The sequence below is a fragment of the Acomys minous genome (genome assembly GCF_964271855.1).
Source record: "Acomys minous genome assembly, chromosome: 14".
Classification (NCBI taxonomy): Eukaryota; Metazoa; Chordata; class Mammalia; order Rodentia; family Muridae; genus Acomys; species Acomys minous.
In genome coordinates this window covers 78042327-78059727 of record NC_140496.1, presented here as the reverse complement: position 1 = coordinate 78059727, position 17401 = coordinate 78042327, and the positions used below count along the sequence as shown (strand labels likewise).

Sequence of the window (17401 nt, the reverse complement as noted above, 5' to 3'; positions counted from 1 at the left end):
AATCGTAACCAACATGGGCACTAAGTGCATAATACACTCACTGGCTTTGAAGACTTAGAAAAAGAGCAACAAAGAAAAATTGAAAAAAAAAAAAAACCACCTCAGTAATGCTTTATGCTAATTACACATTGAAATGAGGTTTTAGATATATCAGATAAAATAAAAATAGCAAATTTAATGATTTGGCTCTCATTAGATTTCTACTGTCCAGCTTGGTTTAGAGGGAGAAGAAGCGTGGTGAAGGGCTGGGTTTTCTCAAGAGCTATTTCATGTTAGTCTGTATGGTACCCACCTCTCCAGGGCGGACTCCAACACATAACCGGTCTACTGCTGGACTGGATGAGCCGGAGTAAACCTGTAAGATCCAAAGAAACTGAGCTGAAAACCAAGACAGGGTAGAGCAGGGCAGGGGGGTAAGAGCAAAAGGCAGGAAAGAGTGGAGGTTACACATTAGCATGGCATTGGGAGAGGAGCCGTGACACAGGTGGCGGAGAGGGCAAACCACACACCACATACACAGGACAGAGAGCAGAGTCTAATGCCCAGTTGGAGAAGCTCTTCTGGAGGCCCTGTGGTACCCAAGATGAACAGCATCATGGGATATAGGTGCTCCCGGAAGGCAGGTGACAATCCAGAGATGGCCTGCTGTTGTACAGGACAACGTGATGGTCCTGTACCATCTGTGGCCTCAGCTTGCAACTCCAAGATAGAACTGCCCACACCTGCTCCTCACCTTGGTGAGTTCATTCAGCCTTAAGATGTCAGTTTTATTTCCTCCGCTAGTAATTCTTTGTCTTTCTTCAGCCACATCATCATCTTCATCAAAAATGGGCTCTCTAGCTGGCTCAGCAACCCTAGGGAAAGGAAAGTGGACAGGACTGCGCTGGGCACGTGGTAACCTTCACACTGACCTTCTCACCCAACTGTCTTTCCCATTCCCTCACTTTTACTCCCCGGGACATCTTTCCTCTAAGTCCACTCTAAACATGGCTGCTGACAGGACGGTCAGAAAGGTCAAAGTGCTTCGGTTCAAATCAGCCCCACGTTGCAATCCTGCCTCTTCCCGCATGGCCTTATGCTTGCCACCGGACCCCTCTGAGCCTTGCCTCCTTCAACCATGTAAAGAGGAAAGAAGAAGGCTGTCTCAGAGTTGTGTGGAGATGAATCCTGAGTGACGCCTGGTGCAGAGGAAAGATGCAGGCACCCTCGGGACCTGGGAGCCAGTGTTGTATTACTAAAAGCTTTCTAATATGGCAAGTGAAATGTAAGTGAATTATTATCGACCAACCTCCCTTCTTCCTCCAGCCTTCCATACCAACTCAATGTCAAGACAGCTTTGTCATCTTATTAATACTTGCTCCCAAAATCTTTCTTGATCCAAGCTGCGGGATCCAAGTCTAACTTCTCTGAACTTCTGTGTCCGGCAGACAGGTCCCACAGGCCTTAGCCATCTGTACTTTTTTTTTTTTAAATTGTACTCACTCCTCCACCACTCACTGGCTCCCATCCCTGGTCTCTACCTCATACAGGCCACTTCTACCTACTAGCCTCAGCATGTTCTCCTGCTCCTGCCTTGCCAAGAGAGAACCTTTCCCATCCTTAAAGACCCTTCTCTGAAAATCGTTCTGACACTTTGGGTCCATTGTCCAACCTTTTGACACTGATATATGACATTGCCATCCCCCAGTGGGGTGTGCTGTTTTCAGAGCTATCCTTGGATGTGGGAAGCCTGAAGACTGTAAGTTAGACATGCCCAACCTAGGACCCCACTCTTTCCTTCCTCCCTTATGGACCACATCAGGTCTGCCACTAAGTCTTATCTAAAAGCCTTTCTACTGATTTTCTCTATCATCTGCCAGTTCCTCCGTCTCTATCTAGTCACTATTGTCTCTCTGAGTCTCAACATAGACTCCTGGCTCACCTCTCAGAGTGGCAACATGATGTCACCCTCCCCGCCAGCCCCCTCCACCTGGTTAAGATACCCCAGGGATTTCATGATGCTCTTAGGCTTGAGTCCCAAGTCATCAAGATGAGGAGGACTTCATGACCCGACCTTGGCTGCTCTACCCTACTTCCCCTTCATCTTCCTGTTCCACAGCTCCCGAGAAGTCCTTTCATCCCATGTACCAGCCTTACTCTCTGGTGTTGCTGTACTCTTGTACAGGCCCTGTCCTCTACCAAGCGCATCCTTTCTTCCTCCCGTCTCCTCTCTTTGCTTGTTAATTATCAGCATGGGTGTTGTTGTCGAGTGTCTGGAAGGCAGGCTTCTCTGATGCTCTTTGGACTCAATCAGTTATATAGGTATCAGAGTGTAAAGCTAATGACTTTGTTTTGGTAATCAACTCTTTCCCTCTCTTCTCTTCTAAACCCTATGGCCTACACCGCAAAGGGCTGAGAGCCCACAGATGGGCTCCCACAGTCTGGCCCATAACTAAAAGCATTGCTGGCTGTCTTATTCCATGTGTGTTGATGTATTTTCTTCCTCAGTCCTTCTCCTAACCCTGTGACTAGGAAGTAGGTAATTATAATGCACCAAGCCTGGGCTGGAGAGATGGCTCAGCAGTTAAGAGGACTGTCTGCTCTTCCAGAGATCCTGAGTTCAATTCCTGGCACCCACAACCATCTATACTGGGATCTGATGCCGTCCTCTGGCATGCAGGTGTACATGAAGACAGAGTACTGTATACATTAAATAAACAAATAAATCAATCTTTAAAAAAAAATAATGTACCAAGCCCCAGAACCCTCTTTTTACATGTGATCAGACTCATTCTGAGAGAAAGAAAGGTTAAGAAACAAAACGTTATCATAGTAGTCTCTTAGGGAGGGCCTGAGTGGTCAAGACAAAGGGCCCCCTGGGTGTGGCCCTCTGAAGGGGTTGCACTCCAGAAACCAAGCTCAGGTCAGCATGAGGCAGGCAGGGCAGGGGAGAGCCTGGGAAATATGGCTGGACAGGAACATAAACTGGCTGACCTGGGCCGGATGTGGTGGTGCACGCCTGTAATCTCAGCACTCGGGAGGAAGAGGCTGGCGGATCAGTGTGAGTTGAGGCCAGCCTGGTCTACAAAGGGAGTTCAGGACAGCCAAGGCTACACAGAGAAACCCTGTCTCAAAAAAACAAAAAACAAACAAACAAACAAACAAACAAAAACCCAAAACTGGCTGACCTGCCCTTGGAGATGTTGTGGCAATGCTAGGGTTGGCAATGTCTAGACACAGGGATGGGAGGTTGGATTGCTTTTTCACCTTTCCATGAGGCCCTGGCTGCCCTCACCTGGCACAGGGTCCCAGTGTTACTCCTTGGTCTCCTTCCCTGCCCTGCCCTCACTCAGTGTCTGGCTAGCAAGGAGTTTGTCTTGTCTCACTCCCCGTGGACCAAAACCCTGCTTCCTTGTATCTTGGATCCTCCATAATCATCCTTATCTGCAGTGTTACCATCCAACTTAAGAAAAGTATGTAGCAATTACACAAGGAAGTTAGATATTAGTAATTGAAATGAAACCATTGTACTTAGAAAAGCTTACTAAGATCTGTCTCTAATTCCAACAGGGTCTCTTTTAACCCATCTCTCCCCGTTATACACAGAGCAAGCTGGGCCTCGAGAGTGAGGAAAACAAAAGTCACAGTGCAGTTTGCAAGAACCATGCTGACGTGAAGCCCAGGCTTGGAAACACTGCACTACCCTATGGCACCTCAGGGTGCAGGAAGACATACCACCGAGTGAGGAAAAAGTGGTGTTGGATGAGGAGGGTCAGAAGGAAGTATACCACCCCTTCTATTGCCATGGCAACCAGGTTCTTCCCAATCAGGTCCCACTGGAATGGGTTTGGAGAGTACTGCTCACCTGGGGATGGAAGCAATAGGCCATTAGCAGGAATAAAGTGTGCATCAGGCTGCCAGACTCACCCATGAAAACCCAACTATGACACAGATGCCCAGGTCTTATGTGAGAGGCTATTTGAGACCCCTCAAATCAAGTTCCTCTTGGTCCCCCAGGTCGGAGTGTAGGAGGGTAAAATCCTACCCTCAGTCTCACCTATGGCTCCCCAGCTATAGAACAGAGGTACCCCAATCCCTTCCAGGAGGCTGGTCTAGCATAATCCCTGAGCATCTTCTAAGTGCCCTTCCAGTCTCTAGGTTGCAGGTCTGACATCAGAACCCTTGTTGTAACGTCCCCAGCCTGAATGGATCCATAGCTGTGATCCACAGACCTAGAATGCTACCCACCAAACTGGGCATAGACGTCGGTCACAGCTTGGCTCAGTGCCAGGTCGATGAGCCCCCTGCCCAGGCAGAAGTGGGGGAAGACGATGAGCAACTTCCTCAATATGGCATTGAACCTGAGCAGTGTCTGAGAAAGATAAGCAAAGGCTGCTGTTAGTTTGAAGGCTAAGGCCATCTGTCCCCACATGAGCAGGTAGACTCTGATGCCTTAACAGAGCAAGGCCAGGGCCCAGTACAGATGTATGTAGAAAAGAAAAGGCTAAGAAGGCATTGAAGACACAGGCCGCCCCCCCTACCCTCAGGGAGCTGGGATGCTGGGAGCAGAGCCATAGCATAGCATGTAGCAGGACTCAGATACAGTACGCAAAAGGAATGCAGAGCAAAGACAGCCCTGTCACCACCTACTCCCCTCTTTTTAAAGGTGTCTGTCTGGCCATCTCCTTTGGACAGGGTAGGGCTTGTAAAATGGAGTCATGCGGCACCAGGAATTCCTAATCCTGTCCTTGGGATTTCTTTGGGAGCAGGACAGTGCGTGCTAGTATGTTGTCATTAATAAATTAGAAAAAGACAGAGAAAGAATATGTGTGTGCATATGTCTTCAGAGAGCGCATGGAGCTGGAATAAGGAGGAGTCTGGAGAAGGGAGCTGGGTGAACCGAAGCGGGTAGGGGGGCCTTTCCATTATTACATCCTTTTGTCTCTTTTAGACTCTAAAGTCACATGAACAGAAGCTCCAGTGGCACAATCAGTTAGTGTATGGTCCTTCTGTGAAGTCACCTGACTATGTCATTGTGCATGCATACATCCCTCTGTGTGTGTGTGTGTGTGTGTGTGTGTGTGTGTGTGTGTGTGTATACAACCTAAATTCCCCTGAGGAAACTCTCTACCTTTCATCTATAAAGTTAGAATCATAAGTGAATGAGTATATATAGCCTAGAGAAGAGGCTTATGACGCCATGGCACTCAGAGCACGTCCATCAAGTGCCGAGAGTAGGGAGTGGTGCTAGGTGAGGGTCGGGGAGACAGCCCTGCTCATCAGTGCATGAGCATCTGCATACGCTGTGTTCACCATGGCTCTGAGGACTGGTATATTCACTCTAACATGCTGCTAATCAAACCAAGAAGCCAAGAAAGTTCTCACCCGATTATTCTCAAATAATTCCAGGATAAAGGTGATGGCGCTGCTGTTGATGCCGATGAACAGGTTAGCACAAGACAAAGCCACATAGGCTGTGCTGGGGACATCAAACAGGAAGGATGCTGGGTACATCATGGGGGTGACCGCCCATCTGCGTGAGAATACACAGATCAGGGGGAGAGAGTTCCAGGTTCCATCCCATCAACCACACCTCTAGATACGAGGGGACATGGCTGGACTGGACAGCATCCCAGGGAGAGAAAGGAGACACTCCATTCTTTTTCTTCTGTGCCTCATCTCCAAAGGGAGTTAGTGACGCCTTCTCTGACTAGCTCACGAGTTTCATGAGGAGCGAATGAGGCAGGAGCTATGTGTGAATTTTCAGGATCTATAAAGCTCAGAGGCCACCCACAGTAATGCTCTCTACTCCAGAGAAAGCAGAACTGAAGATCCCAAGAGCTCATCTTCATAGCTCATTTCTGAGTTCACAGCCAAGCTGGCTTCCGAGTCCATTTTCAAGAGAGATAAACGGAGACCATTGTTCAGGGATGAATGAGGTCTCTGGCACAGAGACCATTGTTTTAGTCAGACTCCCCTCTCTACATGTGGAAGGGCCGGGCCCTATTCCTTCCTTTTTTTTTTTTTATAAGTGAGGAGTCTGGCACCCAGACAAATGAATTATTTGTCCACGGTTAAGCCTATAGCAGGTGGTGGGCCTAGGATACAAAGCTGCATATTGTGCCCCATAATTTTGAGTGGACCCAGTCTCTGTGTCATCGCCTAGCCTGACCTGGGGGTGGGGTTATGGCTTGGACTCCTCTATTGTGCACAGATAGCTGTTGGCCAGCACAGAGGGAAACACTACACTGGGCAGCTTGCCCGCACAGGGCATAGAAATCAGAGCTGGGGAGGAAGTGGGGACCGACTGAGTCCCAGACTTTGACCAAGGCCACAGTTGGAAGCGGAGACTATTCAGAGGATGCGGCACTCGTTTCTTCATCCCTAAGTGGACCAGGACTCAGAAAGATGTACTTGGCTGGAGTCAGCCAGGTGGATTTCTCATTAGCTTCTGGAGCTGGAGGCCACACCTGCGCGTGTGCTCCCACTACAAGGAGCCCCAAGTTTGCTCTGAGAAAACAACTCCTGCTCCCCTGGCCCAGACGACTTACCCATACAGCAGGAGCAGAGCAACGAGAGCGGGAAGGTTGTCTGCAGACGTGTAGGCTTTCTTTTGAAATCCAATGAAGATGCCCACCACCAGGCCTGCACTCACAGCGTAATTCATCTTGAAGAGAGGAGACACTAAGTCACTGAACCTCCATGACATGGGGAGCTTCAGCTCCTATGGTCTGGGGTTGACACCTCTTGTCAAAACAAGTTTTAGTTAGCAGATACAGAGTTAAAATATAGGTTAAGTGGTTCATAGTTCTCCAGTTAAAATATAGGTTAAATGGTTCATAGTTTTCCTTTTTTTTTTTTTCATTTTTTATGTTATTTATATTGGTGTTTTGCCTCCGTGCTTGTCTGTGGGAGGGTGTCAGATCTCCTGGGACTGGAATTACAGACACTTGTGAACTGCCATGTGGGTGCTGGGATTTGAACCTGGGTCCTCTGGAAGAGCAGCCAGTGCGCTTAACCACTGAGCCATCTCCCCAGCCCCTCACAGTTCTCTTACAATCTCTTTTCAACCCCTGTTCAAAGACCTCCAGTCTGTATCTTTGAAAAAGATGTATATAAAATTCCGTCTGACTTCTCACTCTCTTATTAGCTGGTCATAAAATCCTGATGATCATTCTTTTTAAACATGTCTCCAGAATTTAGAAAAACTCAAAAGACAGTCCTTGTCTTTGAGACGTTCCACATGGGGGTGTGTGTTGGAGGGAAACTCTTTTAAACAATGCAGTTCTGAAGACATTAGGTCAGACTCGGAGAGATGGGCAGCACGGTAAAAGACTGGAGAGGGCAAGGAGGGCACCACACAGAGGGTACCTGGAATAGGCACCAGAGGCAAGCATAGGGAATAGCTTAGCAGCCTGGGGCTCCGCTTGGCTTGGGCAGTTCACACAACCATTTCCAAATAATACTTTTAGCAACTTGGGACTCCGGCCTATGTCAAATTTTATGCATAACTGTTTGAAACAATGAAAATGTTACTCCTCTTAGCAATCATTTGACATGCTGTATTTGAATTCCAGTACCTCCTGGAACACAGTCTTGGAATTACAGGGTATAAACCTATATTGGGTAGCCTAGACTGGGTAGGGTACATGTACAATAAGGCAAAACCGTATCTTCAAATGAGGTATTAAGGAAAATGTCCTATTTACTATCTTATGCCCATGTATAACTGGGCATGCATATGATTAAAATCAAAAGGGGCCTGCAGGTTAAGCAAAGATTTACACAACCCTAGTCAGTCAAAACAGAAAATTCTGCAGTCCACCTGTTAGCAAGCAAGCTCTTCCTCCTCCTGGACCCCTAGAAATAATTAAAACCCTTGGTAGCCTCACTCATTTGTCCTGCTGTCAATCTTGACAGTGTATTTTTAATATGTTCTATTGTTTCTGGTGAATAAAATTTCTTTGTTACTTTACAGTTGCAAAGGATTTTTAAAAAAGATTTGCTTGTTTTTATTTTATATGCATGAGTGGTTTTTTTTTTTTTTTTTTTTTTTTTTTTGGTCAAATGTGTGTCTTTCCACTATTTGCTAGCAAACCAGAAAAGGGCATCAGATCCCTGGAACTGGAGTTTCAGATGGTTGTTAGCCACCTGTGGGTGCAGGAAACTGAACTTAGGACCCCTGTGAGAGCAGTAAGCACTCTTAACCTCTCTCCATCCTCTGTTTGGTCTATTTAGTTCATTCTTAAATAAAGGGCCAAGAACCTGAGATCACCCATTCCAGACTCTGACCCATGATACCATGGGGTGAGGAAAGTGTCTGTGCAGAGAGAGGGTTGATCCACGTGGAGCATCAGAGCCAGGGTAGAGTAAGGAGGACCTTCATGTGGCAGTTGGAGCAGGGGCAGGAGAAAGGTATTCCTACAGAGAGGGGACCGGGGCAGGGATGGAGCACTTATTACAAGTGTAAATCCTGTTCAGTTGTGTAAATGACTGAGGGTGCCAGTTTCTTGCTTGGAGAAGAGAGTTATGAATATGGAAAGTCAGAAAGCTAGCATGGACTTGAGTTAGAGGTTAGCATCGCAGTTAGCGAATAGAGAGACTGAGAAGCCCGGGTATAAGCATGCATTATGCAAATGTCCTCTCCGGTTCTGTCTACTTGAAAGGCCTGCTATCCATGCCATCTTGGTAGCAATGAACAGTCTGATGTCCAGATCTTGGTTTATGAAAGCTACTTCCCACTGAAATGAACCAGAGTCCCGGGGGGGGGGCGCAGATATCTGGCTGCAGGGATGTTGCAGGGTAAGCCTGGGGTCTCTTGCATAGCCAGAGGGAGTGAGGTCCTCCAGGAAAATGGACACAAGCCAATAGGACATAAAGAGCAGCTTGAAGGAGGGGTCCCTACTGGACACACTGTTGATTATCTTTGTTAAACTAAATAATAGTAGAATCATATTATAACCCGCTGCTTAACAAGAGCTAAAGGCTGCATAGAGACAATGAACACATGGAAGTCTGCTAACAAACCAGATGTTTTCACATCCTCAAAATGCCTGTTGACGTTTTCATTAATAATAAAGGGGTAGAGAATAATTGTGGTGGAGAAGCTGAGCAAGTGACAATGTGAACACCCTCAGAACTAGGACAAGCTGAAATCAAATGCAAACTGATAGGCTGCAAGAGGAACCTAGCCTCTGCATGTGACACTGCTGCCAAGGACTCACGACCTCAATCTGGTCAAGAGCAGCCTCAGGTGACCCCAAATTGAAGGACATCCTGCCAAAGAACTGGACTGTAATCTTCTAATGGGTCAAGGCCATGTGTGTTAAGGGGAGGAGCAGGAACTATTTCAGGCTGAAGGAGACAAAAGAGACAGGACAGCCTAGTGCAACCTAGTATGGGGAGATGTCCTTGTTTGTAAAGGTACACACCAGAGGTGTGTGTGTATGAAAGAGAAAGGATACACACACACACACACACACACACACACACACACACACACACACACACACACCACCTTTCCCCTGGTTAGCAGCCCAGAGACTGCAGGATGCCTGGAATTTGTGTAAAAGACTTTGGCTAGCAAGAGTTCCCTCAGAGCTCTGTCATCTTTCCTCAAAAGGTCTGGGAAGCTGAAGGTCCCCACTTGGTAGGACACAGTCAAGCTGGCCAAACATAGAGGCCTCTCTCTAGGGACAGAAGCGGTTGGTTCTCCACACTAGCTGCTTCTCCGGAGCGGCACCTGTACACCTGGGATAATGCTGGAAGTGCATTCATGACCAAGACCTTCAAAGGACATCAGAGAAACAATGTCAGGCCCTGTCACTTCATCAGAGGCTCTAAGAAAATGTCTTTCAAGCCCTAGAGGGGCTGAAAATGGTGAAAAGGAACTAAGATGGGGACGACAGAAGACACCTCAAGGACAGAGAGATCTGGACAGACTTACAAGGACTGGTGGCAACTGCCCACGAGAAGCATTAAAACAAAGAGTCTATAAAGTGCTTCAATCTTGAAAAAAATAAGGTACTTGGAGAAAGCTCAGAAGGCTGCAAGCTGTACCTGCCACTTCCATGGGTCTGTAATCACTTCACCATTTAAAGGAAAACCAGGTGGCACATAAAACACAGGAATTTGCAGTGCCTCAGGTGTGCTGAGTGTATGATACAAACAATTATTCATTACGTCAACAATGACTCCCCAGGCATGCGTTGTCTTTTCGCCACTGATTAGTGAGAGTAGTGAGGACCTTAGTTGTAGACCACGGAGCTCAGATTTCCAGCCAGCTCTACATCTCTAGAGCAGCAGGAAGCTTGCCAGTGCTGCAGCCAACATCTTCTGGATCTTGAAAGAATGGTCCGCTGGCTACTTTACCAGTGCTACCTCTAGCCAAGATGTCGGTCCATTCCGTATAGGCATCCCTTCCCACAGGCTCCAAGACCTGTCTGTGTACCCATAGATAAACATAGGCCAGGCCCAAGTATGTATTCTCATCTTTAAAATGGTAAAAACAAAGCCGGGCGTGCTGGCACACGCCTTTAGTCCCAGCACTTGGGAGGCGGAGGCAGGCTGATCGTTGTGAGTTCGAGGCCAGCCTGGTCTACAAAGGGAGTCCAGGACAGCCAGGGCTACACAGAGAGACCCTGTCTCATAAAACAGGGGCTGGGAAATAGCTCAACAGTAAAGAGCATTTGTTGTTCTTGCAGAGGACCCATGTTGGGTCCCCAACACCCATATAGCACCTAACAACTGACTGTAACTCCAGTTGAAAGAGATCTCATGCTGTCTTTTGGGCATCAAGCATGTACCAAGCAGGCATGTGATGCATGTATGCACATAGGCAAACAGTCACCTACCTAAACCCACATAAAATAAAAAAATACATTAAAAAAATAGTAAAATAGTCAACACTTCTTAACAGTCAGCTTTTTAAGGTAGGTGAGCACGACTGCTTTTCTGTTAAAATCACAGCACCAAGAGAAGCTTGTGGCTCCTGGGCTCCCTGTGCACCTGGGAGTTGCTCACTGTTGCAGGCAGGAAAAACAGGAAACAATGCAGTTGCTAGAGAAAAATGTCCAGTTTTGCCTTGTTAAGTGACCGCTATGTAATATGTCAAGGGAGGCCAAAGGAACCATGTCATCATAAACCCTTTTAGCCAGCATGATTATAAAAGGCACAGGGAGAAGCTCATTTGCGCTGGTCTCTGTGAGCTGATAAGCTTTATCATCATCATCAGAGAAGCCTCATGTTGTTCTTGTAATGTTGAGCTAAGATGAAGAAGATCTCATGGGCTAGGTGAGGTGATACGCCTTCAATCGCAGAACTTGGGTGGCAGAGGCAGGTAGATCTCTATAAGTTAGAAGGCCAATCTGGGCTACATATTGAGTTCCAAGCCAGACAGGGTTGCTGATTAAGATCCTGTTTTAAAAAACAAAACAAACAAAGCAAAACGACTCAAAGATCTCATTATTCGAGACACCAGGAAAAGATGGCTTGGTGTCACAGTGACCCTGCCACATTATAAACGTTCCTTTTTAGGGGACTGGAGAGATGGCTCAGTGGTTAAGAGTACTGTCTGTTCTTCTGGAGGTCCTGAGTTCAATTCCCAGCAACCACATGGTGGTTCACAACCATCTATAATGTGATCTGATGCCTTCTTCTGGCCTGTTAGTATACATGCAAATAGGGTGCTCATATACATAAAATAAATAAACATATCCTTTTTTAAAATTCCTTTTGACCCTGTGGCCTGTGATAATGCATATGACATTCCAATCCCTCTTTGCCCCGCACCAACCTTGATTGCTGTCTGCTGTTGATTTCTTTTTATTAGTTCTCGCTAACATGGTAACTGACCTAATACAGTGAAGATCTAGTCACACAAAATTATGATTGCCTGAGTATATGTGCATGATATGTCCGGGTACACATGCCACAACTACATACGTGTGTGGAAGCAGAGAACACTTTTCTCTGGTTCTGCCTTCATATGGGTTCCTGGGATTGAACTCAGGTCCTCGGGCTTGTGTGGCAAGCACCTTTACCTGAGGGGCCATCTCACCAGCCCCTGGTTACTTTGAATGAGTAAAATAAGCGTTCTAGGCAGGGTTCCCAGATTTGGCAAACTAAAATATAGAATGCCCGATTAAATTTGAATTTCTGAAAAAGAAACAATAGCGTTTCGTATAAACCTGTTACCACGTGATCGTTGATATTTACGCCAGCAGTTGTTCATTGTTTACCTTGCAATTCAGAGTTGGTCGTTAGCCTACATTTACCTGGTGGCTCTGTCACAAGGCAGTTCGGTCTTCCCCTTTGAGGGGGAGGGGGGAGTTGAGGCAAGACTTAAGGAGACCTTGGGGCTGGAGAGATCTCTCAGAGGTTAAGATCACTGACTGCTCTTCCAGAGGTCCTGAGTTCAATTCCCAGTAACCACATGGTCGTTCATAACCATCTATAATGAGGTTTAGTGCCCTCTTGTGGCATACAGGCACACATGCAGGAAGAACACCTTCTAAATAATAAATAAATACATAAATAAATTAAAAAAAAAAAAAAGGAGACGTTGGATGCTTGGTATTGTCTGCTCAGACCCATGCTACTGGCAGAAAGATTAGCCTCGTCTCTGGCATATGGAGCTCGTGGGGTGGGTCTCAGAGCCCTCTTAGTGAGGGACACAGAGCATTCCTACTCAGTGGCTATTAACTGTGTTCTGAGGTCTTCCCAGGGGTTGGTTCCCAGCTGGCTTTTAAAGAAGATGTCAAAGGTAGCAGCAGTCACAAAACTGTCATCCCAGCAGCCCTGACAACATGAAACACCCAATTGCTCAGACACAAACCAGTCCCACCTCGCCCTGGAGGTTAGGAAAGGCCTGGTACTCACAATATCCCAGAAGAAGTTGGTCAGCCAGTAGGTGGTAGGGCTCACACCACTGATAAACTGCAAGTGTTTGGCTTTTGTCACTCTCTCCTGGATCAAGTAAAGAACAAAGCTGGCTGGAACGAAGGACATGGCGAAAATCACGCATATGGCAACCACGGCATCCACAGAAGTGGTCAGTCTGCAGCAGGACCAGAGACAGGGAAGGTTAGAAACACAGAGAAGGCGTGCCTCTAGCTCTGGGCAGTCACTAGCCAGCCCCATGTTATGTCCTATAGACCCACATCCCTAACGTGAGGCTCATCTTCACACAGAACTGCCTTAGTCAAGGCTAAGTGCTTGGTTTTACTGGTTGCTTTTTGGGTTTGTGGGAGCATTCTAGAGAGTCTTCTATTTTCTTACATTTCTACTTGTATATTATGGTATACATAATGAATGCAGGCACAGACAGGCTTTCTTTCTACGCAGTCACGTCAGGGGAAACAGTCACATGGGGATAGGAGGCTAGTTTTATAAGATTGGTCTCTGGGAGCACAGAGAGGGCATTTGGCTTGGGAATAGATAGACATCGAGTCCCGCCTGAACTCTAGGCGGTCCCGACAGCTTCTTAGAAGTTTACACTTCTCAGAAGGATGCTTCTCCTAAGCTCCCTGTGGGCCTCAAATAGAGCAAACTGCATAGCACACCCGAAATCAATGTTCTTCCTATCTGAGGCCGAGGCATAAGAGCCCAGTCTTGAAGAAACCAAACAGCTCCAAAGCATGCCTATCTGAGGGAAATGACCAGAATCTAGAACATGCCAAGGAAATGAAGGGGCCTCACTGAATAGTCCAGGCCCTGGCAGGTTCTTTGTGTACTGGCAGGAAGGTTACTGGTACAGTTCAGGAGGAACTTGTTATCAGGGGCCACAAAGGAACAGCGTAAAGTGTGTATTTGCTTTCCAAATAAATGAAAAGGGCAAAGAACAGCTAAGCAATTGGGTACAGGAAGCATTTGAAACTGGTACATTCATATAAGCTTAATTAAATGTTACCACCCACCCTGTGCCTCACAACACACAGGTACATACAGACACAAAGACATACACAGACATACACAGACCCACAGACCCACAGACACACACACACAGACACACACAGACATGCACACACACACACACACACACACACACACACACACACACACACACACACACACACTCCCTTCAGTTTCCAGAGAGAGAAGATAGGAAGGATGCTGAGAGCCTCGGGCAGCGGCAGCTCACACTGTGATCTCCGAGAGCTGTTCCTTGGTCAGGTTCAGGGGCTGGCTGATGACGGTGATACCATATTCCTCGGGGTCCCTGTCCTTGGGCAGGCTGGCCCGTAAGATGGCATTGTTACCCACGTTCAGGAAACTGACCAGGGCATGCCAGCCCTTGTTGTTAAACCAAACCTAGAAGGAGGAGACAGGCTGATCGGATGGCTGGCCTACAACCCAGGCACCTGAGGGGGGACACACAGGCTCTTTAAAGGGAAAGTTACCAGCAGCAAAATTAACGTGATCAAGAAGAGGGAACGGCTTGATTGACGTGCCTCACTTCAGCAGGTGGAATGGATTTTATTAAGCAGAGTAAAACAGTCAAATAATGAGCTCACAGGAAGTAACAACAACAACAAACAACAATAAACAACAAAACCCAGTCAATTCTGACTCACAGGGACTTTTAGCTTCAGGTCGGGTACCTTAATGTTGTCTTTGGTTTCAAGATGTTTGAGGAAATCTAACATTTCTTTGGAGGCCTCTCTGGTGACAGGACCCTAGAACAGCACGACAAACAAGAAACGTTTCCTCTTTCTCCCTCCTTCTGTGCTACTTAAGGCAATTTCCATCTCTTAACATTTAAACGAGTCGAAAATGTGACCCACAGACTCCATCGTCTTTACGTACCCCGCTCACATTCATCATTTGGCCAAGGTTACTCAGAAAACCAACAAGTGCTTCCCCCGTGACGGGGATGGCAGGGAGCTTGCCTCCGATGGAAATTCCGCCATACCTGCAGGGCAGGAAGAGAGCCTCCTGTCAGGGCCATGTTGCTCACGCCCACCAGCGTGATCTCAGCTTCTGTACCGGTATGTGAATGCGCTATAGAGCAACACTTTCCCACCTCACAGACTTTATTCTCCAGGTAGCTCTCCTACTCTCTAGATTTAAAAGCAAATGAACCCACGCTCTAGATTTTACACACGAGAGAAAGCATATATTTGTCTTCCTAAATCTGGCTAAATTTCTATTAACGTGTTGGTTTCTGGTTTTGTGTCTTTTCCTGAAAATGGCATGATTTCATTCTTCTCTACGGTGGGTGCATATAACTTCACACATCACGTTTTCTAAATGGGCACTTAGGGGGATTTCTTAGCTTGGCTGTTGCAAACATGCTGCAGTGAATGTGGCTACACAAGCATCTCTGTTGTATGTTGGCTTGTTGTTCCTTTGAAATATGTCTGGAGTGGTAGAGATCGAACATACTTGTTCTTTTAGTGTTTGGAGGAAGCTCTACACTGACTTCCATCATGGCTGAATGTACACTGCACATATGGTACATAGGGTTCCTTTCCCCTCTGTATCCTCAACAGCATTTGTAATTGTCTTTTTCATGACAGCCATTCTGACTGGGGAGAGGTGGGTTTTCAATGTAGTTTTGATTTGTATTTCCTTGGTAGCTATATCCTTGGTTGTACATCTTTCATGTATTTATTAGTCACTTGTATTTCTTTTTAAGAAAGTTCTGTTCATTTTATTTATTCATTTATTGATTTGTTTGGTTATTTGGTATTTACTTTATGTGTTCTTTATATATTGTGGGCATTAGGCCCTTGTTGAATGAATAGCTGGTAAAGAATTTCCTCCTTCCTCGAGGGTATCTCTGTTTTGTGATAATTATTTTCTTTGTTGTATAGAAGCCTTCAATCTGCTCTTATTTCCTGAGGTGTCAGAAACCCTTTGCCTGTGCTTATATCTTGACGTAGTTTCCCTTCAGTAGTTTCAAAGTTTCAGGAATTCAGACATATTTCCAAAGGATCATAAATTAAGTTACCATTTGGAATCAATTTTTGTGTAGGGTAAGAAAGGAGGCTCTAGTTTCCACTATCTCTGTGTGGATAAGCAGTCACCCCAGCACCATGTGTTAAAGAGCTGTCTCTTCTGGAATATTTGTGGCAGCATTGTCAAGGACCCAGTGGTGGGCTGAAGAGATGGTGCAGAGGTTACGAGCACTGACTGCTCTTCCAGAGGTCCTGAGTTCAATTCCCAGCAACCACATGGTGGCTCACAACCATCTTTAATGTCATCCGATGCCCTCTTCTGGCAGGCAGGTGTACATGCAGACAGAGCACTATATACATAATAATAAATAAAGTTTAAAAAAAACAAAAAAAGAAAAAAACAAGGTGGCTGTAATTGTGTGGGTTTATGTGTAAGTCCTCTATTTTACTCCACTGTTCTTTGTCTATTTCTTAAAATTTCTTTTTATTTTTGAGAGTATAATATAATGACATCATTTCCTCCTTCCTGTTCCTCCCTCTAAAACCTCTCATATGCCCCTCCTTACTCTCAAATTCATGGCCTCTTCTTTCATTAATCATTACATGTATGTGTATACATCTATATCTATCTATCTATCTATCTATCTATCTATCTATCTATCTATCTATCTTTGATCCAGTATTACCATGATCTGAAGTCTAAAGCCAGGCATTGTTTTAGCTATTCAGCACCTTTTTGTGCTTCTGGGTCACTTTTCTATCCCTTTTAAAATATTTTACATATATTTATTTATCATGATGGGGGCACCCATATATGTGGAGGTCAGAGGTCATGTGGCAAGAGCCAGTTTGTTTCTTTCTTTCTCTTTCTTTTTTTTTTCAAGACAGGATTTCTCTGTGTAGTCTTGCCTGTCCTGGACTCACTTCGTAGACCAGGCTGGCCTTGAACTCATAGAGATCTGCCTGCCTCTGCCTCCTGAGATCTGGGGTTAAAGGCGTGCGCCACCACAGCTGGCTTAGGAGTCGGTTTTCTTATTTTACAATCAATTCTGTTTTACAGTCTGGGTCTAGGGATTGAACTCAGGTCATCAGGCTTGTCAGCAAGTGCCTTAACCTTCTGAGCCACCACACCACCTGTTTTCCTAATCCTATGAAGAACGTCATTGGCATGTAGATGGAACCTGTGTTGAATCTGTAGATTACTTTGAGTAATAGCACCATTTTCATATCAGTTCTGTTGATCTACAATTCACATTTTGAGGCAGAGTCTTGCTATATTTCTCAGGCTAGCCTTTCACTCTTGTGCTCAGGTGACTCTCTTGCCTTGGCCTCCCAAGTACCAGAACTAGAAACAGGTCACTGTATCCAGATTTAAGCTGGTTTTTAATTATTTCCCATGTCTATTCCCAGATGACGTCTGGACCTTTATTCTGGTGTAACTCTATCTTCCTTATAGTTTCCCTTAAAGTCATGTCCTGGCCATGCCCAACTCTAAATGCTTCAGGCTGCCTCAGAGTCTCTTT

The 17401-nt window shown here is 46.0% G+C and overlaps 1 protein-coding gene across 1 annotated transcript in view; it reads right to left on the bottom strand.

Moving 5' to 3' along the window:
- The window catches only part of ABCA4 (ATP binding cassette subfamily A member 4), a 132791-nt gene that overhangs the window by 12075 nt on the left and 103315 nt on the right, over positions 1-17401 (bottom strand). The window contains exons 33-42 of the mRNA XM_084757380.1: positions 14785-14890; positions 14580-14654; positions 14120-14289; positions 12859-13036; positions 6531-6646; positions 5365-5512; positions 4228-4351; positions 3715-3844; positions 734-854; positions 293-355 (exon numbers count right to left, since the gene is read on the bottom strand). Of these exons, the coding sequence (XP_084613506.1) occupies positions 293-355; positions 734-854; positions 3715-3844; positions 4228-4351; positions 5365-5512; positions 6531-6646; positions 12859-13036; positions 14120-14289; positions 14580-14654; positions 14785-14890 (1231 nt within the window). The remainder of the gene's footprint in view (positions 1-292; positions 356-733; positions 855-3714; positions 3845-4227; positions 4352-5364; positions 5513-6530; positions 6647-12858; positions 13037-14119; positions 14290-14579; positions 14655-14784; positions 14891-17401) is intronic.